Here is a 25051-nt window from a genome sequence, read left to right as displayed (position 1 = left end):
AGTTGTCACCTACGCAGCTACCACGTTACATGCAGCTTTTAGGAGACATCTAATAGAAATGTCATTAATGTCTCATTTTAGCACTACTATCATCATTTTAAAACAGCATGCCTCTAATCCAACTAAAAGGAATTCATCTTGACAGCCCTGGTCCTCTGCTTATTAAATGGTAGCAAGAGTATGAGCTTCTGAAATCAAGCTTCTTAACCATGATCTACCCAGAGGTGACACAACTAAGGGAAATTTCCATCGTCTGATACAAGCCTACGCACCAACTCACAAACCCGGGAGATGCGAGTCTCGCTAATAGTTTGGTGTTTGGGCAAACACTAAACTCTGCAAAAGCTGGTGGAGAGGGAAGAATATTTGGGCTTTCCCCCACAGAGGCACCACAGACCCTCTCCTTCTGCCCGCCAGGGCACACAGACCTTCATTCTCATCTAGCTTAGGTGTCTACTCTGCCCTAGGCTCAAGACTCCAGAGCAAACTCACCTGCCAACAGCGCTGCTAAGCTAAGTGCATTGAAAACTTCAGACTCAGCTGAGGCAGATGAAAATCAAGCTTTGGAGCTATACAGGTGATAGGCTCTGTAGCTTATGAGTCAGGCTCCCATGCAGAAATACAGGCACTTTCAGATACGCAATGACTTGCGGATATTACAGCCCGGGAATCTCCTCTGGGAAAAGATTGGCAAGGGGACACAACATCTCCCAAAGCAAAGATGAACTTCTGCTGAGAAACGAATGTAATTTAAGGTCGTGAAAGTGGTCCTCCTATGTGACGTTCCCCAGAAGACCGCCGGCGCTCCTCTCACAGTAAACAAGCAACAGCTATCCCCCATCGAACATTAAATGGTCTATCAGGAGTAACGGCGAGTGGAAAGGAAATCTTGCATCCCAAGCAAAACAAATCCATAAACCACCCACATGAACCAGCACTTACCCTACGCAGTGAAAATGAACTAGTGGTCTATAGTCATCCAGTCACCTAACCACAGTAAGGAAATATTGTTTCCTCCGAGGAATTCTCTCTCAAGTTCTCTGTTTAAGCACTTCATACTTCCATAATTCTGTCATAAGCACTTGGCAGAAGCTGTAACACAAACATAACGAATGGCAACCCTTACCAGATTACAAGCTATAGTCTCTGAAACTTGGGCCTCTGGAGACATCTATTTTATAGAACAGTTTCATATGTGTAGAGATGAATCCAAGTGGAGCTGGAAGCTTCACTTGCCAGAAACACAGTAGCTGTCTACTGTACTCCCAAATCTAGGCATCACTGCTATTTGAGGACATTTAAATTGATATTGTCAAAAAGGTCTAAACATTTTGGGCAATATTTCACAACCTCTAGTGAGTTCGCTGGAAGACCTCTTACCCTTCCCTTCAGTGGGGCTTCCAGGGTGTTGCCTTGTCAGACTTGACACACAAGGGATCTGGGGGATTACTTTTGACCAGACGTTTAAAGCAGATGAAATTGAATCTACTAACGGTCTATGGTGAAAAAGATATTTGGAGAATAGCAAAGCAACCAAAGGCACGTAGAGGAAGCTTCAGTTATTGTTTGCAAAGCCATGCAGAAGGGCTGCTGCAGCATTTTTTGGCCTCAGTGGTGCAGAATTAAGCTAGAATCTATGCTACAAAACCAAAAAAAAAAGCCCCTTCAGTTTGGTAGGGAACAGTCCAAGGCTGCAACTTGCACTCTTGGCTGAACTTCTATAGCTTTGTTCCTGTTTGCTTCTGTTGCGCACGATAAAATATTCCCTTTGCGTCAACAGCGTTGTTTCCATTTTGCTGTCAGAAACCATCTATTTTACCTTCTCTCTGTGCTGTCTTGGAATCCAGTGAGGTGTCAGTCTAAAAGGAATGAATCGTACTGTGCCCAACTACAAAAAAGTCAGCAACTGACACATTTTCAAGCATCCCCTGCAAAGCTCTCCCTTCACAAACACTCACTGGCTTTCCCAGAGACCAGAGCTGTCATTTAAGGCATTTCAGTTCAACATGTGCAGCATAACAAAATAAATGCAATTGCATTTAAATACTTCCTGGCCATTACATTGTAATGTGAAAAGGCCTCTCCTAAGTTTTCTGCCTTTTCCTCTCTGGGATATGATACTATGCAATAAACTGTTTTCTCATAAACTTTTATATTGTGCAACTTTTATTCAATGCATCTTATAATATACATACAGCTATAAAATCTCTCACAGAGAAGAGAGCAGTTCTGATATGACTCTGAATCTGAGAAGCAAATTTCAGTTCAGTTATTTTTTGGCTAGTTTTGAAATGAAAGCCAACAATTAAGAGCTTCTTAAGTGTTGAAATAACATGCTATTTCAGTAATTCCCTGAATGATGTCCTGTCAACACAGTAAGAAAGAGCTCCCACAAAAAAATTCCACTATCGTAAACCTTGTCAACCAAAGATGTATGGATTTATGAAAACTAAAGCTTGAGGGACAAGGAACAAATTGTACTTTATTTTCTTAATAATCCAGTCTTACTGGATTTGTCCCTGAGAACACACAAAGTATTAATATTATATTAAAAAGGTTCTTGAAAAGTATTCCAACCAGCATTCAGCAAAGGACTAAGCTTTCTCAAATGCAAAAGAAATCACAGTGTAAATTTTATTAATTCAAACTCATCATATGAAAGTATGAAAGCAATGCACCACATCATGCTGAAATTACTTCATAAGATTAAAAACCCATCACACGAAACGCTGGAAATTATAAAGGCTTGTTTCCATTTAGAAACCTGCACATACTTATCTGTCTGCTTCCCACTCATCTACTAGGTAGTACAAGAATTTACTTCATAATTTGGGAATATTTTCAGTTTAAACATTTCTCAAGTTTTTCAAGTTCTGAAATTTTCAATTACAGCAAGTTTTCTTACCTAGTTTACGTATCAAAATCTTTAACAAAACATTACGCATGTTAAAAGCTCAAGATAGAAACGTGCAGTATTTTACATACTTCAGCAAGACTTCTAAAAATCGTAAAAGCAGTGACTATTTCATACTCAAAATTAGTAAGATAACAATGCAGAGGAACTTTGGCCTGAATAAAATCAAGCCCACCCAGACTATCTGCTTTAACCCAGCCATTTAGATATTAAACCCTTTTTGATGGTTTGCTACATGTAAAATAAATATTTGAAATGATGATGCATTATTATTTTTGTACTGGTCATATAATGGTCTTCATAATACAACCATGTAAATGATGTGACAAGAATTTCAACTTTATTTTTAGATGAAAACTGGACTAAATAGTTGGTCATCCAAATATTGAACTTATAATTCTCCCGAGTATCTTCTGCAGTTCTTTGACAGAGCAGGAACTTTATGATTTACCCACAAATCACAGGATTTCTTTCAACCTTCTTTTCCCTCCTTCTTCTAAATTCTTAAAACATTTCTTCCAAATTAAGGCTCGCAACCGCAAATACATTTTGTGTACTCAAGCGCACATGAGTACATTCTAAACCAGAACTCCAATATTTTCCATTAGACATATTTATAAAATAACACCATTGCTTCAAAATTTACGTAAATGTATTTAGAGAATCAGTGCTTTTGTTCTCTAATCAAAATTCAGAAGTGTATGGAGAAGGGAAAAAAAAAAGAATTATTGAGAAAATCCAAGCTTGATTGTTAAATTCCCACATGAGGGAAAGTCAAATTACAGTTGCAATTTTTCAGCTACAATCTGTATTTTGAATTTGTAAATTTAGAGCCTACTGATAAACAACAGCAGGTTTTTAGAAAGAAAAAGGTTAGAAAAGGGCTCAAATATGAGAGGTAAATTTAGGCCACATTTCAGCATCAAGATCTAGCCTATAAATATCCTTAAAACCACACGCTGTCTCAACAAATACGTGATTCAACATGCAAGTAAGAACACAAATGAGTCAATTTTGACAGAAAAGGAATGCCCCAAGAGAACTTTATACCAAGCCTTTTACGGCCAGTGCTACTTTCGTCTTTAATCTACCAGTACACTTCCACACAGAGCTAGAGTGGATGGACACTTGGATACTGTTATACCACCTTGAAGAGGAAGGCTTTAGATTATGATACTTGGATAGATTTAAAAAAAAAAAAAAAAAAAGTGTCAGTCACAGCCATCAAAAAAAAGCGCTGATCTCCAAGCAGGATAGGATAAGGACCTCTGCTCTGAGAGAGTCAGATCACTTGTGTCATTTACTTACACGAGCTGCATAAAGGCAGCAGTTGACTGGACTCTTGAATATTCGGGGCTATGGATATGGTGAAAAACAACCCAAAATATAGTAATATTCTTATTTCTTGCAAGTCGTGACAAATTTTTGAACTGGTGGAGTTGAATAAGCAGAAGGGAATTTCTTTCCCCATGTAGATCACATTGCCACTTATGATCTAGCCAGAAGATTCTGCCACAAGACTGAAACTGTTACATATCCATGACTATGGACTAGTCAAATCCGCAGTAGAAAAATCTGTAGTGCAAGCAAATAAGGTATCCTAAGATTTTCTGGATTCTGCCTGAAATGCAAAACCTTAATATAAGCATCTGCCATACAGCTGGTGCTTTTTTTTAAAATATGCATAGGTAAAATCAGAGTGGACATAAAGCTAGCTCAGATTTTCTGAAACCAAATCCAACTCAGATTACTGGCAAATAATGCAGAAACCGTACATAGCCGTAGTAACACGAATATCAGTGTTTCAAAACCACCCTCTAGAATGCATTCACACAGAAAAAAAAAACTTCATGTAAATGTAACTAATGCTAGGAAGGCTAAATACTCTATGTAACATGGTCCAGTGCAGGAATCTATGCATAAATGGCATACATACCAATAATCACCTACTTAGGAAAAACCACATCTAAGGATCATATTCCTACGCTTCTTGTAATGATGTGGGTATGAACCACTGCATAGGATGGAGAGATGGTTCATGTATTTTGAAATTCGAAAACCAGAACGAAGCACCTCAGATTTACTAGAACACATTAAAATGAAAACACACAATAAGCAAATACTTTCGCCCTATAGCTCATTCCCTTGATGATATTAATATTACACAACAACAACAAAAAAAGAGAAATACATGACAGATTGAAAACAAAACAATCAAAGATTGTGATTTATTTAAATTAAAAAGCAATTCCTAATCTCACCTTGGGAAAACAGAATTGTAAAGACATTCTCAAGACAAGTTTTAGAAATTATTTTGTTAAATATATTGGAAAAAAGACAGGAAAATAGAATGAGAGCATGCTCACAGAAGAGGCAGCCTGCAAAGCTGTCTGGCATCTCCTCTCTGAAGTCCCCTGGAGCATGGCCTGTCAAAAACCTACCTTCTCTTTAAGAAATTTAATATGCGTGGTGAAGTTTTCTAAGCAAACATACATTAGAGTACAGGACAGATACTTGCACAGAATGTTCATTCGAATTAACTCATAATACAAGGTAAAGTGAAAAAAACTATAGCACAGTTTGACTTTCATTTGCTATATTTTACCAGTTTCTGACACAGCATTTAGTAATCTGAATCTAGCAGAGACTTTGTCTACTTACTTACCATCACTGGAAAAAATCTCTTCTGTTTTCAGAAAGTATTTGCTAAGTGGTAAATGCAGCCATGGACCAAGCCAAGCAATTAAGAGAACCTGACTCTGGATCCAGAAAGTGTTACCTCCACTTCTACACTTCCTGTTGCAATGCTATCAAAAGATTTTTTCCTTTCCTTCTTCCTTTTCCGTCTTTCCTTCTTTATTTTTTAATGAGGAAGTGAATAAGGTGTGCATTTGAAGTATGGGAAGACCTCTACTGGGAGTTCTAATTAAAAAGCCCTGCTTCACTAGAAAGTCCCCTGATATACGAGCTGGAGAACAGTTAAATAAAGGGAAAATTTACATTCAGAAATCTTGAAAAATCTAGGGTTACCACACTTTATGAGCCATGTCTAATTTGTATGTGGCACATCTGGTATAATAGATATGATATACAAGCAGGCAAATACTTGAAGTAATAAGTGTTTCCCAGTGTTAAAATAAACACCTCAGCACTTCGGCCTTTAGCTCAGCAATTTCTCCTCAGTGGGACCGGAAGCAGGGAAAGGAAGGGCACTTATCTACTTATCTCCTGTACACTTTACTACTTGTGAATTATCACTCACTCACTGAGATTTCTGGTTGGAAACACAAAAAAAACTCTAACCAGTAGAAAGTATTCCATTTCACTTGGTTCATACTCACAATATTTCACTGCTTAACTTGGCAAAACATCAAAATAGAAGGTTTTAGCTCTTGTTGACCTCTCCTGTTGGCACCCGTTTATTCAGCTATAGAAATTACTTTTGTGTAAATAACTTAAAAAAAAGCTGGTCTGATGACAAACAGGTTATCAGGTAGAACCCTTATTAGTTCCAATTATTTGGTACTCCCCATCCTTTGTAGGTTCAGGCCATGTTGAAATGAAAATGAGAAGAGTCTGGAAGACTGACAACCCTTCCTCGTGGAGGCAACGATCACTAGCAGACCGAATCCCCTGTTAGAGCCAGCACGTCACACAACTTGGCTATGGAGCAGCCTGGACTTCATAAAAGGAAAATTACCTAAATTTACTTTTGCTTCCCTTTCTCTTCCCTCCATCTGCCTAAAATTTCACTGTATTTTATCAAAATCTTCACAGTTAATGAAGAAACAGCCCTTTACTGCCTGGTTTCTATAGAAATAGTAAAATTTTCGGGTCAGCCTTGAGGAATAGCATCCATTATCATTAAGCAGACAATCTGTTACATCTGTTCTTTTCAGACATTCCCAAAGACATTTATGCCTCTCTCTTCTTGCCTAGGCCTATTTCTGCACAAAACTCTTGGAAAATACTTGCATTGTGTTACTTCTGTTACCTACGGCTGAAAAGAGTTCAGTTTTATCAGTTCATCGCTTCCTTTTGGCTTTACCTTTTTCGAACTCTTACCGTTGTTAGCTAAAAAGAATCAGAGAGAGTAGTGCTGAATTTTAAGCCTGACACTGTTTAGCTCTGCTGTGAGAAGAGTCAGAAGTTTGAAGCCATTCTCTAGCATAAGTCATGTCCCCACTGTACTTAGGGGAAAAAAAAAAGCAGATAAAAATAAGAGGTAATATAGAGAAAACTGCATGCATATACATTATGACACAGGTCAGAAATATGTGTAATTCACTCATTTCAAGATGGCATTAGAGAAAATGGGGATGGAAGAATTTAAGAAAGCTTCATTTTTAATGGCATTTAGCCAGTAAGATTTAAACATTCCAAATCATGTTGCAAACTTCAGGAATAAAAATAGACCAATGAAGAATCTTAAAGATGACAAAATACAGAAAGAACCAAATTCTACAAAAATTGCCCCCAAAACGCTTACCAGATCAAGATCCGAATGACTAACTGAAATAACAAACCGATTTCTCCTAGTTTAATTTTCTTCCAAATATTGTCAATAGTATCTTATGAAACTGCCAGAACTATCAAAATATTTTAATATGGAGTTATCTTAAAAAATATATCAGGTTGTAACTACTGGTACTAACTCATTTGTGGCAACAGTAAGTTTATACATTAGCCACCTCAAACATGAAATTAAAAAAAAATATATATATATATACAAAAATTAAAATATACAAAGAAATTACTGTTAAGAGCAAATTACCAGATATGTGTATCTGCAACCAATTTCCAGTCATGGTTTCCAGCACGGTGGCTACACCACATGACTTTGCGAAAATCCTAGTTAATCAAACCAAATTCAATTCCTAGGGACAAGATCTGCACCGTCATGTTGGATATACTGCTAGGTGACATGCTGTGTCTGAAGCTAGTTTTCTGGACTGTGTTTTTGTGAACATTTGAGCTGGCTGCATCAAAGAAATCTTAGATTTTTGTTACGCCTTTAAAATCAGAAGCATCTTGAGAAAAGAATTTTGTTTCACTTCAAACCTCAAGGGCTGCTGGTACTGTGAGGTGTGAGGGTGCCTTCCTCCTGTTTTGCCTTTCTCAGCACACTGCCAGTCTTCTGATGGGTAAAACACACCTCAGCAGGAACTGGTCCTCTGCAGCAAAGAAAACAGCCTAAGTGCAACAACTGCATGGTTAATACTGTCAGGATAAAAACAAAAAGAAAGCCAAATTACCAGGGTCACAGCATCCTACTGGCTTTCCAACACCTTTCAGTTAAATATTCTGCGGTGTCTGGCTAATATCACAAGAAGTATCCAAGTTGCTCAACTGTTTCTTTTCAAATCCCTTGGCAAAAGATGATTATTTCACTTCTCTTTTTTTTTGGAAACAGATGGATAAATTGCGATGGAAAATTCTAAACATTCCACTGGCATTGATCCTTACTATCCTGATATGGTCTACTAACTTAGAATTACTCTCTATCACACGCATTCTGTATGACATAACTACCACACAAGAGTTTACATATGCATTAAAGCAGGTGGCCACCAGCATTTTCTTTTATATCTCACATCTGGTACCGTACTCCATGCAAGGTACATGCTTTACCTTTTGTAAATAAACAAAGAATCGAGTTAGAATGGCTTTATTTAATTTCCATTCTTGAAACTTTAAAGCTGTGAAATAATATTATTTCTTTTTCATGTATCTATGGATGATATTTTAGACTATTTTCTTATTTCAAGGAAGCCTAACAGATGGCTTATTGAGATCATACAAGCATTCTTCTGTTTTATTTCATAAACGTATGCTCTTGACAAAACTGCTTCAGAAGCCAGTAGCACAAACAGAGCTTATTGGAGGAAAAAGGTTAAGAAAACTAAGAAAACAGAAAGCAGGAAAAGTCTTCCTCTTAGGGCTGGGAAAGGATCCATATTCAACTATCAAATAAAATGGTTTTGGTACCAGACCAGAACTTCACCTGCTAATTATATCCAGTGGCAGAACTAAATGGTTCTAAAACATATTGCAAGCCTGTTTGGTATCACTTACACCTGCATTTACACCAGTATATTAAATAACTATTTGGTTCTAAGGGCATCAGCCCTGGTTTACTCCACTGAAGAATGAAATACTATTTTTAGCCACTAAAACACTATCTGTGTGTTACTTTTCAAGTGTTCAAGATAAATTACAGTTTCAGTACAGCAATCATACTGCACAGTACACATGCTTAAAAGGAATCTGTGTCTGTAGAAACTAGTCAGTGTGAACAAATTGGTTTCTCCTTTAGAGATATGAGAAAAAATAAAGCTCACATTTAAACAAAGCAGTTGATTGCATGAGTGAAATACTTTAGCTTAAGGATGATACAGTAGTATAAAAATATCTTGTTCTCTTTAACTGAGCCCATGGGCCATCAAAGTTTACCTAGAAGCTTTGGGGGGCTTTAGAAATGGGTGAATTTTCATCTTCTATTTTGAAATTTTAACTTCATATTCTAGGATTTGAATTAAAATGGCAATTTAATGGATGGATAACATCAGAGTCAGGCAGAATGAATTCTGAAGCTTGTCCACTATCATGTAATATCCAATTTATTAAACTATCTATCCAAAAAGACAGTAATACATTGTAAGCCACATTTTTAAAGCATGAAATACCAACAGGCCTGAGAGTCTGGTTAGGTATTCAACTATTTTTATGATGGAAGAAATGTTTAAGAGAGAGACCAAAAATAAACAAGCAGAGCAAGGCGTCATAATTTGCAGACTATAAGCAAAATTGTTTTTAGCATGAACATCCCTAAAAAAAGGGATCTCCCCTTTTCTCATACTCAATTTTCAAACAAAAACAGAGAACAGTCAAAACAGCATATGGTTAAGTGGAGTTAGCAGCCTCTATGACTTCAGAAGAAATCAAAACCCAACACTACATAAAGTATCCATCCACAGATAACTTGCCATTTGAACAAGCGAGCATGAGGCTTCTCAGCAGTAACTGATGCAAACATTCTTACAACATGTGGATTTTTTCCCCAGTTAATACTGCAATCTTCTTACATGCCAAACACTTTTTTTTTTTTACCCTACGCTTGACATGTTTACTAAAGACACTACGTAAACACCAATAGGATGTGCTTTCCTTGAATTATGGATGTGCTTTTATTTCTTCCTTCCTATATATCACCCTTCATCTCCACACATTTTTTACCCTTCCTACTTCTTCTTCAGTGTTGGCCTTCTTAGTCATCTGTGAATGGACAGAGGGCTGATCCATTCGGTTACACTTAAAAAGGAAAATTTGGGACAGTTTCTAGTTGTATTCCACACTGCTTTATAAAATACACAGGTTTTGGTTTTCTAAAGAGCTGTTTTTAAACTTACTTGTGCTTTTTTATGTAAGACAATATCATCAGTTTATAAGTATAAACTGATAAATCAGTAAATACAAATATACATCAGTTTACAAAAAAGATAACATCAAGTTTACAAAAAAAAAAAAAAAAAAAAAAGGGGGGCCTTTGGAAGTCCATCCACATTTAGCAGTTAAGCAACAAGAACAATGCTAATAAATTCCTTTGAAAGGAACATGAGGTACTGGGTTTTATAGCAATCCTGGGGATCACAAAACTGCAGTGGGGGAACCTCACTTTTTACACACCATTCTACAGACCATGACATTTTTGGCTAAATGATATGAGGTGTGATAAATGCAAGCCTTCGTTTGAATACAAACAGATTCTTAAGATATTTTAACTAGGAGTATGAGTGAAAATAAATTAGGCCAGAGGGATTTAGGTAAAGAATTCAGATTCTGTAGGATTTTCTTATTTTTACTGCTTCAGGTAGAAATTATACAAGCTTTGAAAGGTTTAGGCCTTGGAAACAATCAGTGAATTATTCTGGCACAAGCCAAATCCCAATCTCTTGACCGGTAGCATAAGAAGAGACAAAAATCAGTATGTTTATTCATAATAACATGGAACAGGTGCTGTGCCTTAATGCCTACCTGTGTTATACCATTGTAATTCCAGTGCTTTTTCTTTTTTCTGTCTCTTTTTTTTCCCCAATTATAAAGAATTGGAAAAATACAACATGGAAACAGAAAACCATGATCTAATCTCAAGTTTCTAAGTTACAAGTCTAGTTATCTGACACCTCCCGTAGAGTCAGGGTTAAAAAAAAAAAAAAAAAAAAAAAAGTATCTCCAAAGAGTAAGTCAGAGCTTGTGTGCTTGCTCTTAATTTTTGTTCAGATCTTTACTGCAGTTTCACGTAATAAATGACGAAAGGTATTCCTCTCATCAGCTGCTTAAAGCAGACAAAAATTGCTCCGTAGGCATAATTCTGCTTCCAGGGCTGAAGTTGGTCCTACACATCCCTTAAAGCAAGTGTGACGGCCAGAGGAGTTGCCAAAGCAAAGCCTACTGGCCTTCTCTTCTTCCCTAAACACTCACAGATTCCATTATTTTGAAAAAGCAGGGAGCCTCTTTGGAAGCACACGTAAGTAATTCTGGGTGGTTTAAGCTTAAGTAACATTTCTTTTTACTAAGTAAGAGAAAAAGGTCAAAATTCAAAGGCAGAGTTAACAGTCACAAAGTTAGCAAAAGAGTAATACAAAGATTTTTTTTCAAGTTAATCCTGTTTTCTCCAAAAAATATAATAATTTTAAGCTATGCATCCTAATAGGAAAAGTCTGTTTCAAAATGGGTGCGTGAAAAAGTACTGTGTTAAACAGAGCTGTAAAATCTGTTATTGAAACCCTTCCATTTCCATTCTCTAGCTTTTCTTTTCAACTGTGCAGTCTTACAGGGTTACCTCTCATATTTAACAAATGATGAGTTTTCCAAGGATACATGTGCATTCATACAACAATATGAATTGTTCGGGAACTTCCAGCAGCAGGGTAATATAATCTACTATAAGAGTTCAGGGTGGGTTAATTGCTCTGCAAAACGGGTATCTTTTTTTTATGACCCAATCCCCTTTGGGAACATCAAGCCTCCCTCTAAACTGACAGAAACCATGCAAGTAGGGGGCCCACTCTATTAACAGGAAGAAAATCTACTAATTTTACATAACAGGGGGGGAAAAAAGGAACATATTTTGCTTTCAATTCCATGAAAAATCAGATACACAAGGTGCGTGACAGAAAAATAGGGACCTAATTGTTAGGCGCCCTCAAGAACCGTTCACAACAGGTGGAAAGAAAGGCAAGGAAAATTGACGCGAGGGAGATGACAAATCCTAATACAGAAATCTTTCAGCAAGCATGTAATGAAAAATGGTATTGCAGAGACGAGTCTGGGAATGGCACAGAACCAAATCAGTGCCAAAAACTTCCGAATTCCTCACTTTCTACAGGCAAAGAAGGGAACAGACTCTTGGCTGCATTACAAAAATTCTTGCACGACCTTTTGTTATCAGGATGAAGGACAGCCTTCTCTAATACTGGGTGATGCAAAAGAGCACCACTCAGTGAGTAGAAGAATAAAGTATGAAATATTATACATATAAGACTAAATTAGCAAAAGTTACTGTTAAATTAATTTGATTTAAGGGAAACTAACATATTCTGTTATTTGAGATAATCTTTATCACCACAGGAAGGCACAAAATAGCTATTGAAAATAGAAAATTCTCAAGGAATACGAGCAGAGAAGCAGTTATTCCATCAGCACTAACATTTTTTTTCCTCCCCCAAAAGTGCTGCTTCAATTTCAACCCTGCAAGTAACAAAAACAGAAGTTTACATGTTAGCAACCCAAAACTGTCATGACCTAAAGATCGAAGAAATTTATCAAGAACAAATTAAATAGCAGTGATGTAGGTTAAAAGATTATAAGTTTTTAAAGTGCAAGTCTACTGCCACTACTATCCAATTTTAGGTTTTAAGTTAGACATTCACTTAGCAGAGCACTTCTATCCCCTAGTAGAGCTTAAATAAACAAGTAAAAGCAAGAAACTTTGCTTTGTTGCTTAAAAAGCAATAGGTACTATAACAAAAGTTTTCTACAGAAGGAAGGACAAGCTATCCAAAATGACAGAATAGCTTTTAGCTACGTATCTGCAGGAAAGATATTTCTGCATGCAACATTTAAATGTAGCTGATGAATTTATCACACATTTTTTTAAACATCCAACAGCAAAGTGTATTTCCTGAGAGAAAGGCATCCTTCCTGACCACCAGTATTTTCCTGCTCTCTCACACGTATTTGGGGAGAGGGAAGGGAGAATTACTTTTACAAAAGTTAAAAATGACTTGGACTTGAAACCATAAAGCAGCAGAATGTGGCATTATTCATCATCACACAGTCACTGAGAACCCACCTTTAAGGACACGAGTGAAACAGTACCGAAATACTTTGGCACTGACAGGAATTCTGAAACAGATGTCGCTGACGGTCTCTATGTCAAAATAAATTTACAGATCTATAATTAAAGGAAATTTGTTGTCGTTAAATTTAAAAGCCAAGCTGGGCTAGGATATAATTTTTGTCGTTAAGCAGGAGTATGTGTTTTCTGAACTGTTCGCCTTGGCGACAAGATATTTATTTATACAAGACAATTAATGTACTCAGATACTCTGATCATGCCAAAAACATGGACTGTTCCTTGAAGCCTTTATAATCCAACAGCCCCAGCATCTTCCCCAAGGAGGAAAATGCAAGGTCAGTAACGTCACTTGTGCACCGTTTCCATTATAGAGGAAAATCGCTTCCTCCACCCGGCCAAGTAAGCCTAGATGACAACGTAGCTAACTAAAATAACTATAAACTAGTTTCATACCTTTGAAAAAAAGGGCCATCAAGCTCAGCAGTTGTAAGACCACTTTGCTTGTAGTCACAGTCACAACAGAATGATGCAAGTACCTGACAGGTTAGGCTTTAAACCCACACAACTCATGATCAAATGCAACACAAGCATATTTACCTTCAGGTAAAGCCATATTTACCTTCAGGTAACTTCTCTCCCTTCTCCTTACCTGATTTGAATTTGTTTTTAAAAAGTACACGTTTTTAAATAGAGAAAAAGGGAGTTCTAATGTTCACTTTTCAAAATTAGGACTTTTTAAAATTAGTCCAATTTAAAGGATTTCAAACAATATGAACAAGGAAAAGCACAAGAAAACTAGAAGTGCAAAGGGTGCACTTTGTTTTCAAAGCCTTTAACCATTTGGAAATTATTTATTCTAAGCAGTCATTTTATTTAAATACCCTATTCAGCATTTATGAAAGCAATTTTCTCCTGCATTTCACTTCCACTGACGTCCACCATTCCTGCACCAAGCTCCTCCTAACAACAGCACCTCCCGCACACCTTGCTGCTTCTTCCTAAAGATCGGGATAAAGCTATCCTCAGTGACACGACATATTCAGTATAATCACATCCCGCCTTCATCAGGTATAAATCAAACCTCCTGCCAAATAGAATATTAAAACAGAAAATTGGTGGCAGTAAAGAACTCAAGCCAGTTAAATGAGTGCTAGAAATATTTATCATTCTCAAGAGCCGTGAGCCTCAGAAGTGCATCTCCGTAGTGCTGTACTGTCCTGCTGCACTTGCTGCATCCTGGTTTCCTCTCAACTACAAGGAGGTGGTGGGTGTGGAATGGCTTGGGGACAGGATAACCTGTGCCGGCCACAGTGGAATAAACTTCTTCTGAAATGTGGCTTGCAGAAAAAAATTCCTTTTAAGAAAAAAATAGAGAAACAAAAAAACTGGAGATTCTCATCTTTACTATGGATTTTGGACTTTAATCAAAGAAGTAAAAATAGGACTATATTTAAAAACACTCTCAAACGGTTCAAGGAAAGCTTTCAGTGGGAAATCACAAGACCAGCAGCCGCTCTTTAAACGAGGTGATGCTTAAGGAAACCTTTGTTCTGCCACTGGGATAATGCCCGTCGCTTTCAGACGGTACCGGTGACACCGCGCACCCGTTACCGCCGCGCGCACCGCTCCGCCGCGCGCCATCTGGCGCTAACCAACAACCGGGGGGCTTCCGAGGGAAACGGCAGGATTGCCCCTCCGAATCTTTAGGACAACACTGTCAAGTCCAATCTATTCACTTCGGCTCCAGAATCAATTTTTCAAACTTTATGACAGGCCTAATAGTTTCCACCTGTTTCTCCTGCTTGACTTTTGACTGGCACGGTACCAGCGCGGGTGGGAAGGCAGACAAAGCCCCCATTAGGCTCCGGCTGTTTCTCCCCGTGAGGTCACTCAGCCATTAAATTAGTTCCAGCCCCCTCTCCCCTCCTCGCGCCGGGGTTTTGGGGGGTCCCGCGGGCTGCGGTGGGCGCGGTGGGCGCAGGACAGGCCGCGCTGCGGCAGCAGAGCCCACGCGGCTTCGCCCAGGAGCGAGCGCCGGCCCCGCGCGGCTCTGCCCCGCGCCCTCGGTCACCGCAGGCCTCGCTAAAGCTAAGGACTCCGTCGGGCAACGCTTGCTTACTGCAGTGTGTAACTGCATAGGCGTATCCGTTTTTTCGTGGAATTTACAAATAGGTCCTTCTTCTGCGTGTAAGGAAACCTTTCTTCTCTTGCTACTGCTTGTATGTTAAAACTGGGACATTTTTTCCTTCAGTGAAAATAATCCAACACATATTTGCACCAGTTTCTAGCAATTTATGAGTTGCCATCCTCTGCAACATCTTCAAGCACTTTGCTGAGTTGCATTCACATGCACACACACACGAAAATTATTTTATTAGTCACAACAACTATATTTTTACAATATCAACTGTGATACTTACCACAAATACCCTGATTAATTAAAACAAAAGGCTTTCAGTAAGCTACATTTAATTGATCAAGTTACAGTCTGGCTAGGACCATCTTCCCAGTAAGAAGCTGCTTAAGGACAGGACTTCTGCTTTACATCATAGCTAAAAAGTAACTATTCAAGATGCATCATGATGGGAAAAATCTTGAAGATGCAGATCAGGAAACACTTCATTACGTTTAGATGACCTATGCAAGAAAGCAGCCTGGGTGCTGAATGCTCCGCTGGAACATCACCTCAGAGGGAGAAAGGTCCCATGTTCACTGAAAAATCAAGACCTTTCTTTTTGCTCCCTTGTCCTTCTTGAGTATAAAATCACGTATGAATTGGCGGACCCGATTCTGTTCAGCTTGTCATATCTAAACGAAACCACAGAGGCCTGAGTAAACGATGTACTTCATCTTACTGGGCTGTGTTGATGGTGCTCATGAGAGTATCACCAAAACCTGAAGAGCCTTAACAGACTACACCAAAACACCACTTCTTCAGCTGCTACACAATAAGAAGTCTGATTTCAACCCCATGGGTGGGAAATGCTGTGAATACTAAAAATTGAGGAACAAATACTACAAATTATACCAATAACACAGCCATTTTCTCCGTGGACTCTTACTGAACATGTCTGCCTATGTCCAAAGGTCCTTGTAAAGTCAGAGGCTGGGGTCTAAATCTGAGTGAAGTGACAGAAATCAGAAACATTTTTCTGTATGCAAATATTGACACACACACACACGTAAACACAGAATCTTTTTCTTTAATGATAATTGATTCTGTGCCTAAGCTGCAATATTTTAGCACCAATTATTATTTGCTAATTTTCATCTACAAAACTGTAAGTGCTTAATTTCATATAGCATTTAGTAAATGGAAGAGCGTCAATAGTCAGGCTACAAATTTATTTACTGTTACACTGTTCTAATGTACTCATACACACATTTAGTCTGTATCAGCTCCACTACTTGCAAGAAAACATACTCTATAATTTACATCACCCTTGCAATTTATGCCATATAGCTGAAAATTTAAGCTCTCATAGCCACATGAGCTAATCAATTATAACATCTAGGTTAAATTGATGATAAAAAAGAGAAAAGAAAATCTGGAAGGACCGACGTTATTTACAACAGTAAAATTCAACAGAAGATTTTTGCAAATGAGTGTACTCACTGATACACAAAAAGTGGATGTCAGGAATTATAGCAGCAAGTAGAAACCCATACACAAAAACCTGTCCTGAGGAACAACTTCCCAAAGAAAACAAGTTTTTCCATCAAACTATTCCGCTTTTTGAAACATAACAGTTTTGTACATAAATTCCATCCTAAAATTCAGGGACTGCGATTGTCATATTTAAACTAAACTTTGATGAACTACTTTCTCAAAGGTATCTCACAGCTTATTAACCAAAAAAAAAGAATATTTTTGTGAAGTACTCAGTAAAGGGATAGGAATTGGTATGAGAGAAAACCACACTGTTAACACTAAGGCCGCAATAACACCTCGCAATAGATCTCTCTTTATGTCCTATAAAAAAAGAGGATCTGCTTTTTGGAGTTTGGATGGTCTGTAGGCTTCAAATATAAACCTAAGGAGGAGGGAAAAAAAAAAAAAGCTTCCTTTTGAGCATTGTATATTGTATACATATACGTGTATGCAGCACATACAAATATGTACTACAATTCTGAAATCCAAGTCAGAAAGCTTATTCAAGATGGCTTACGTCAGCATCTTACCCATCTAGAAGATTCATTGTTGTGGTGGTAACTTCAGTGAATAGAAGGATCTTTCCAAGTTTTTTTGTCTGCAGGTTCTGTTGATACGTCTTCAGGCTGAAATGTTCTGATGAGAAGCTTCCCATCTGAGTGATGACTGACATGAGAGATGGAGTTACCTCCATTTTTGATTCACAAGATGAAACAAATTTGAGAGACACTTTCCTGGATTCTACCAATCCTTCAGCATCTACGTTCTGCTCAAGCCATTTCAGAAAAGCAAGGTGGATTTCCTGTGAGGAAGGGAAATAAAATTAAACATGAAGTAAAAATGCCTTGTATACACACATAATGTTGTATGTCCACACTTGGACCTTTCTCTCCTTTATTTTAGGCTATTTAGAAATAAACTGTATTGAATGTGAAATAAAGAGATGAATTACTGGGAACATTATCATTGGTGATGCACTGAAACAACTGTTACATATTGATAGATTTTTTTTCTGGCAGCATCTAAATTTATTTTGAGAGCTGTAGTATGAATGCTTGCCATTTCTTTAGGTCACTAACTTAGCAGCTCAAGAGCTGGGACTTCTTTCTACCAGGTATGGGACTTAGATTTTGACAAGTCCTATTGACAAAACAGCCTTTTTTGCATGTGTATCATCGTTTTGTTTTTCAAAGAAAATTTTAAACTGAATCAGGAGATAATTTACAAAAATAAAAAAAGAAAGATAATGGTATCAAAAGATAAATTAATTAAACAACATATTGAATGCAAGAAGTAAAAGCTACTTAATCACTGATTGAAGTAGGAAACTCAAGTAATATTCTGGGGGACAAAAGTGCAGGAAGCACAAGAGGATGCTGAAATGTATGGACAAATGATTCCTTAAAAATATTACAAGATGAGCATAGCTACCTAAACAGCACTTGAGAATACAATTCTAAATCTGGCACTCTTCATTATATTCTCCTTTCCAGGATAACAGTTATCCTGAAAAAGCCAATGGAAGCTAGGTATTATATTCTACTGAAAACAAGTTACAAGGATTCTTACCCTGCAATTTTCTAAGAGGAAGGCTTTTGACTTTCATTTATTTTACACTGTTGCATATAAATGCATCCTCTAAGCCAGCATGTGCCCCTCCTTCCCACTACTGCAGTGGCTTGGAGACTTAACTTCCAAGTTTTCCTAAGCTACAAACAAGCTACACTGTCTTGAAGAAGATGCTCCTGAGCTCCAGTCCAATCCCCAAACTGCAATTAACAGCTAACTTCCTATAAATAGCTATCTACCTAAAGAATTGCTCCAGTCTTTCAAATCCCACAGTTATATCCATATAGAAGGAGAAATGTTTTTCTTTTTGTAACACCTTTTTATGAATTTTCCATCTTCAAAAATGACATCTTCTAAAGTTTCAGATGGACATTACTTCTTGTGTGTTGCTCTTTATATACTGAATGTCAACAGACTTACTGGTTTGCAGACCTCTAGTACAAGTAGGAAAGCATAATATGAAGAAGGGAATATTTTTTTCCTAGTGCAATCTAGCACTAGCTTCTAAATCCCAAAAGGATCTAACAGTGCTGCAGTCAGTGGTTAAATTTTACTTACAGAAAAATTACTTCTCATTTCTTGGTTTTCTAAAGCTCCAACCGAACTCTTTCCATTTTGCTTCTTGGACAAAATATGCCCTAAACATTTTTTCCTTTTTTTCTTTTTGGCACACGCACAGTACATGATGAGGTGACATTAAAAGTTTTATGAGCACTTCTTTGAATGGATCATCATAAACCACTTGTATCTTCACTCAGAGTAGTATTATAGCCTTGACAGACTGCTGATAAATTCTTACGTACAATCCTGCTTGTTTTTTACCCACATAGTAACTTATTCACAGTTGGTAGTGCTTAGAAAAGTCATGGCTTTAATTCTCATGAAGGGCTACACAGAAACTGCTTAGGCAGAAAGCACATTTCCTATTGCTTTCTGAAAATAGAAATCCACTTAGCATGAATGTCTGAACATGCAAAGTCCCAAACACAAAAACGTAATTTTAACTCACAGATGAGCAGATTTATAGGCTTATAGAAACAGACATTAATTTTAAAAGTTCTTTAAGTGTCTAAAGGTTCTTAAAGTATCAAGTAGTTCTTAGCAAACAATGACAGCGTTTGATACGATGCATCAGAACATCCTGTGCACCCTTGCTACTGCATATTTTAAGGACTAAAACAATATTAAGTGCAATATTATATTATTACAAATATGCCATACAATTTGCAACATTCACCCTTTTAATATATTCATTCATGAGTATATTCATTCAAGTGATTTTTTTTTCCATAGCTTTAGGCTTACTTCTCAATTTCATTTTCTCATTTCTAAAGCATATTGAACCATTTAAGATTTGTTAGGTGTATATAATTACAAATCCATTTTCCCCCTAATGTTTATTGAGTTGATCAGAAATATAAACATGGGTAGCATGCAACTTAAAGCAGCACTTGATTTTTAGAAATTTCTAAGAAAAAACTATAAACTTTTTTTTAAGGAAAATAATTTCCAAATGCTCACTAGCAAAAGTAGCTGTTAGTGCAAGAACGTCCCTTACGGGATTAGAAGCACGGATGCTGAAGCGATGTGTTTTTGTCCCCGCAGCTACGCAGTCGCGCGGGATATCAGGGAGGCTTTTACACGACGAAACACGCTTACCCAAAAAGCCAGGGCTAACCTTTATTTCAACCCTGCTGGGAAGGCGCATGAGGAGGTCAGCAGCGGAACGGCGCGGTCTGCCGCTGTGCGCGACCCTCGCACGGCCCAGGGGCTGCAGGCCGAGCGAGCGCGGTGCTTCCCCGGCTGCGGCCGCCGCTCGGCAGCAACCTCTGGTGGCCGCTGGATCGAGCAGAGTCGCTCCCGGGGGCGGCGGGACTCGCCAACGCCGGGGAGCAGCTCGGGGGTGGCCCACAAGGCCCCAAACCGCGGTGGGCGGGAGGGCAGCTCTGAGCTCCCCAGCGCTGCTTGCCCGACCTGTGGCTCCTCAGCCGAGTCCTCAAGCGTGCGGGAGCAGCACGGAGTGAGTGCCGTCGGGAACGCCGGCCCTGCTACGTCCTCGGGCACTGGCAACGGTGCCTGCAGCTGCCTGCACACACAAGCAGACCAAAAATGTACAGGAGATTAAACATGTACATACAGGAGGAGGAAGATACTTGTAAAAATAACTATCACCAAAAATCATGGTTTTGGATACTATCCTCTCATGCAAAGATGCTCCTCCGTGCTCTCTCATAAAAGAAGAATTGAACTGGAGATTTCAACTGGGTAATGTGGTAATGGCTCCTTTTTTCTAACAAACTGTCCCCAGACAGTCCAAGGTGCAAGGTGGAAGCTCTCAGCACAGAAGCAACCTCAGATTTCCAAGTGGTGACGGTCTAAATGACCCGGCACAGAGGGACAAACTCTTCCATGAGCGCAGTTTGAACTGTCAGAGTGAACGCATCGCTAAAGGACAAGCTGTTGTGAAGCAGCTGGGGAAATACAGGGGGCATGACATCAAAAATTCACAGAGCCAAGGAGCTGAGCTACCAAATACCAGCGAATCTCAGTTGCTCCCCTGAGCGGCACGGAGGTTTATCAGGGGCTCCTGCACGGAGGGTTCGAGGTCTGTCCGCACAAGCTGTTGAACTGAGGTTGGAACAGTAATTGTAAGGTGAAACAGCAAAAGACACATTTTGTTAACAATTTAACATCCTTTTGTATGTTTATAAACATTTGGTCTGGTATGTGAAGCAACTGTTGCACAGCAAGCTCTCTAAAAATCTTTTTGTTTTTGTAATCATTGGTTTCATGTTTTCCTAGTGTTTATTTAGCAGTTGAAATTGAATAAAAAGGAGAAAACAGGCAGACATAAGAAACAAAAACCATCTGCAAATGGTTTTCCCCTCCCTGTTGTAGTGTAAAATAACAAAAATTATAGTTCCTGATGGGGATGATTTTATTTGCATCTGGGCTCTATCAACCAATCAGACTTAGGCACAAAGCACAAACTTTAAGTTATAATGGTTAAAAATAACCTCAAATTCTACCATTTTATTTAGATATATTTTAAATGTTATCTTCACTTTTTGTCATTTATGCTTGTATGTTCACACACGCATATAGATATACATGTCTCTCAACAGGCATGTTTGGGAGCTGCTCCTTTCCACCAAACTATATGATGAGAGAGGTTAAATTCTGCATCAATGGGATTCTTTGTTGGGACAAAATTTAAGTCCCAGCATATACTCATTTGGTTTCTATTAAAAACATGAAGGCAAAATTACATAAAAAATAAAAAAAATAAAGCCATAAAATGAACAAACCTTATACATTCATTAGCACCCTACTTTCCTGGGGAAAAAAAAACAAGACCAATTTAGCCATGGATGTTCTACCCAGTGATTAAATAATGTGGCTAATATAGCCATTTATTTTAACTCTTGTCTTTTGAGTAAGTGAAACCAAATGCTCATTTTGTGGACATACAGTTAGCATTTCTCCTTCCCTTTTCTTAAATGCAAATATTTCTAATGTACTTGTCTCTACTTTTGCTTCCCTGTGCATCCTAGACTCAGATGTTGATCTTGAAAAAAAAAGAAAAAACAAAAAAGATAAATAACATACCAACATTGCACAGATTTCAGAAATTGCTTCATCTTCTTTATACACTTCCTTTTTTTTTGTAAATAAATAGACTGTTGCACTAGAGCCAAAACTTTACAGTTGAGTAATTTGATAAACAACAAAATTACACTGGATGAAAACTTCCATTTGTAAACTTTGAAAAGATATTTTTACTGAGTTCATTTGTTAAATATCAGTCAGAGATATGCTGTTCTTATGGAACCTAATGAAAAATAATGACTTTCCTTATTTTCTCAAAATAACCATTTTTAAACCAAACCGCTACACTTCCAAGAAATAACATTAACAAAAAAGAGCTGCAATACAAAACGTACTAACCATAGCCGCATAACAGACAGTCCTTCAAAGTGAAAAGCAGGTATCTGCTTTGGTATAATCCTCTATTTTCACATAAATTCATCCTTACACAAATTTATTCAGGAACAAAAACCATTTCAGTTACAATAGGAGCAAGCCCCCGGGCTAATACTTTTCTCTGTTTCTTAGGAATTGGTCAGCTATGGGCATAACTTAAGACTACCCTTGGATGCTGCTAGGATGACTACAAGCTTTTACAAGTGAACCCAAGCCTGGTTTAGACCACCTGACTAGCTGAGTTGGTGCCAGCCACGCAGCCACGTGGTGCAGAGCTCCCCGGAGCACAAAGGCCGCTCAAGGAGCGGTCAGTGACCCCGTGAGCTGCAGTGCTCACGGCCCCAGCTGAGGCTACCACGGCTTTGCTTCTTGCAGTGCCCAACCTAATTTAAATCCAGCACCAGTATCCCCAGAAGCCTATGGGGCAACAGCAGGAACGTGCCTTGCTTTCCCACGCAAGAACGGGAGCGTGCAGAGCGGGTGCCTGGCCACCCGCGCAGTGCGGCGTGTGCTCTGCATCTGTGCAGGGCCGCAGTGGTGCTCTTGACTAACGGGTGCGGGGGAGAGGGTAAGGACACCTCTAAACCCACACTTGCCAGCAGGGACATCTCAGCAGAGAAAAAGGCCTGGAGACTACATGGAAAAAAAAAAAAAAAGATAGGCCTCTAGCCAAAAAAAAAAAAGAGACAAGAAAGAGGGAAGATGCAAGGACAGGATCAATTTTCTAAATTTGGTAAGATCTGACTTAGGAAGAGATAGAGAGATAGGACTAGCAGAATTTGATCTAAGTAATAATACTGGTTGCTGTTGAACTTTCTCTCCCATATACTTATACTGGCTTCTAGGAATGATACGGGAACTCTCCAGCATCTAGTTTAACAGCCGTAAGCCAGTCTGCACAAACATCATACAAAAGAGTCTTGCAGAAAATATGTCTAGATTTTTGAGATATCAGCTGAGTTTGCAGCAAGACACATTACATATTTACATGATATACATTTATTAACTGCAAAAGAGTGCAGATGACATGGCAATAGAGTACTGGTCATTTAGAAGAGGACATGAATCGCCTATTTCGAGCATAACTGTTTTTATAGACATCACATCTTCATACAGCTAACCTGCTGTTTTTCTGAACTGGGCATTTTCGCATATGAAACCCTGGGTTCAGATATGACCTTAAATGTGTATATTTTATGTGGATTTGTCTACAACAGTACTGATAGAAAAGAATAAATAATGAAAGCACGGTACAGCATTTGGAATCCGATTTCAACTTTAAAATACAAAAAACACACGCACGTATGAACACCCATACAAAGCACACCCTCCTTGCCTTACACAGCTTTGCTTAACAGCCATACAAGTTTAAAGGTGTTAAATTAGCCTCCGGAGAGCTCCCATAGCATCCCTTGAATCCAATAGAAACAAACTCGAGTCCAACGTGGTAGTAAGCGGTAGGCTGGCGCCAGCAAGAAACACCTACAGTGGCAACTGCAGCCCAGACCGCTCGCGTCTTAGGAGGCGAGCGGCAGGAAAACTCGGCTATTAGCACAAGAGGGCAAGCTCTTGGCAGCCCTTTCCTCCTAATGAGGCACACAAAATGCTTTTCCGATGCTGTCTGTGTTTTTACTTCCTGCAATAATGGCATATTTGGAGATCTGAAGAACACGATGGTTTCATAACACAACCGTAAATCCAGCTTGAAACCACAGTCGTACTTAGGCTATGCAGGGAAAAAAAAAAAGCTGAAGTAAATAATTAATAAAAAAGCACCCAAAATGTTACTGTACAGATAGATATAGCAGAGAGAATGTGAAGCTATGTTATCCTTTTCATACCCTTGCATATATATGTTACCTTTTATTTAGGTTTTGTAATATTTTATAAATATGTAGTATCTCAGCCACTCTTCAGAAGTCATTGCTTTCATTTTCTAACTGGGAATACCCAGTACAATGTCTCTGTTTTTAGGAAAAGGCTGAGAGAGAAAAAGTAACTTCTCAACACATTGAATGAGGAAAGGAAAAGATGAACTGCTGGTGAGCATCACCCAGGTTAAACATTATCAATACAGAGGAACTGGCACAATAGACTCTGCTCCACAGAAACCCTTGCAAAGATGAAGGAAAGGCTACTTTTCCTTCCCAAGGTAAACACTGCTAACAAAAAATGGCCACTGTAATTTTTTTCCTTCCCTTTTTTTTTTTTTTTTTGGCCAAAGTCTATGTCTCTCTCTAGTCTGGCAATCACATTAGAAGATTTCACTAGACAGTGATAATCACTCTTTAAATAACAGTCAGATGTCATTAACATGCAGTAAGCGTAACCAAATTATACAATCAAAGTTAGAGTCCTGACCAGTCACCCTTTTACATTTAAATAAAATTAGCTACATGGATTTTGGCAACAACGGAAACAAACACACAGAAAAGAACTGAACTGCAAAACACAAAGGCCATTCACAACCCAGCAACATGCACAATCTAATTAGAAATATATGAACTGTTCTCTGTTCTCTTGAATTAATTTTCAGAAACCATATGTAAAATGCAATTCTTCTAATATTAAC

The 25051-nt window shown here is 38.4% G+C and overlaps 1 protein-coding gene across 2 annotated transcripts in view; it reads right to left on the bottom strand.

Annotated features, from left to right (window-relative positions):
* Positions 1-25051, bottom strand: part of HLCS (holocarboxylase synthetase) — a 112441-nt gene that overhangs the window by 54632 nt on the left and 32758 nt on the right. For both annotated transcript variants that reach the window (XM_088539338.1, XM_088539339.1), the window contains one exon: positions 17457-17728. In XM_088539338.1, the coding sequence (XP_088395464.1) occupies positions 17457-17728 (272 nt within the window). The remainder of the gene's footprint in view (positions 1-17456; positions 17729-25051) is intronic.

Source organism: Tinamus guttatus, unplaced genomic scaffold (genome assembly GCF_059628265.1).
Source record: "Tinamus guttatus ecotype Peru unplaced genomic scaffold, ASM5962826v1 Tinamus_guttatus_pri_ptg001602l, whole genome shotgun sequence".
Taxonomy (NCBI): Eukaryota; Metazoa; Chordata; class Aves; order Tinamiformes; family Tinamidae; genus Tinamus; species Tinamus guttatus.
The sequence above is the reverse complement of the archived record's forward strand: the minus strand, read 5'-3'. Positions and strand labels throughout refer to the sequence as shown.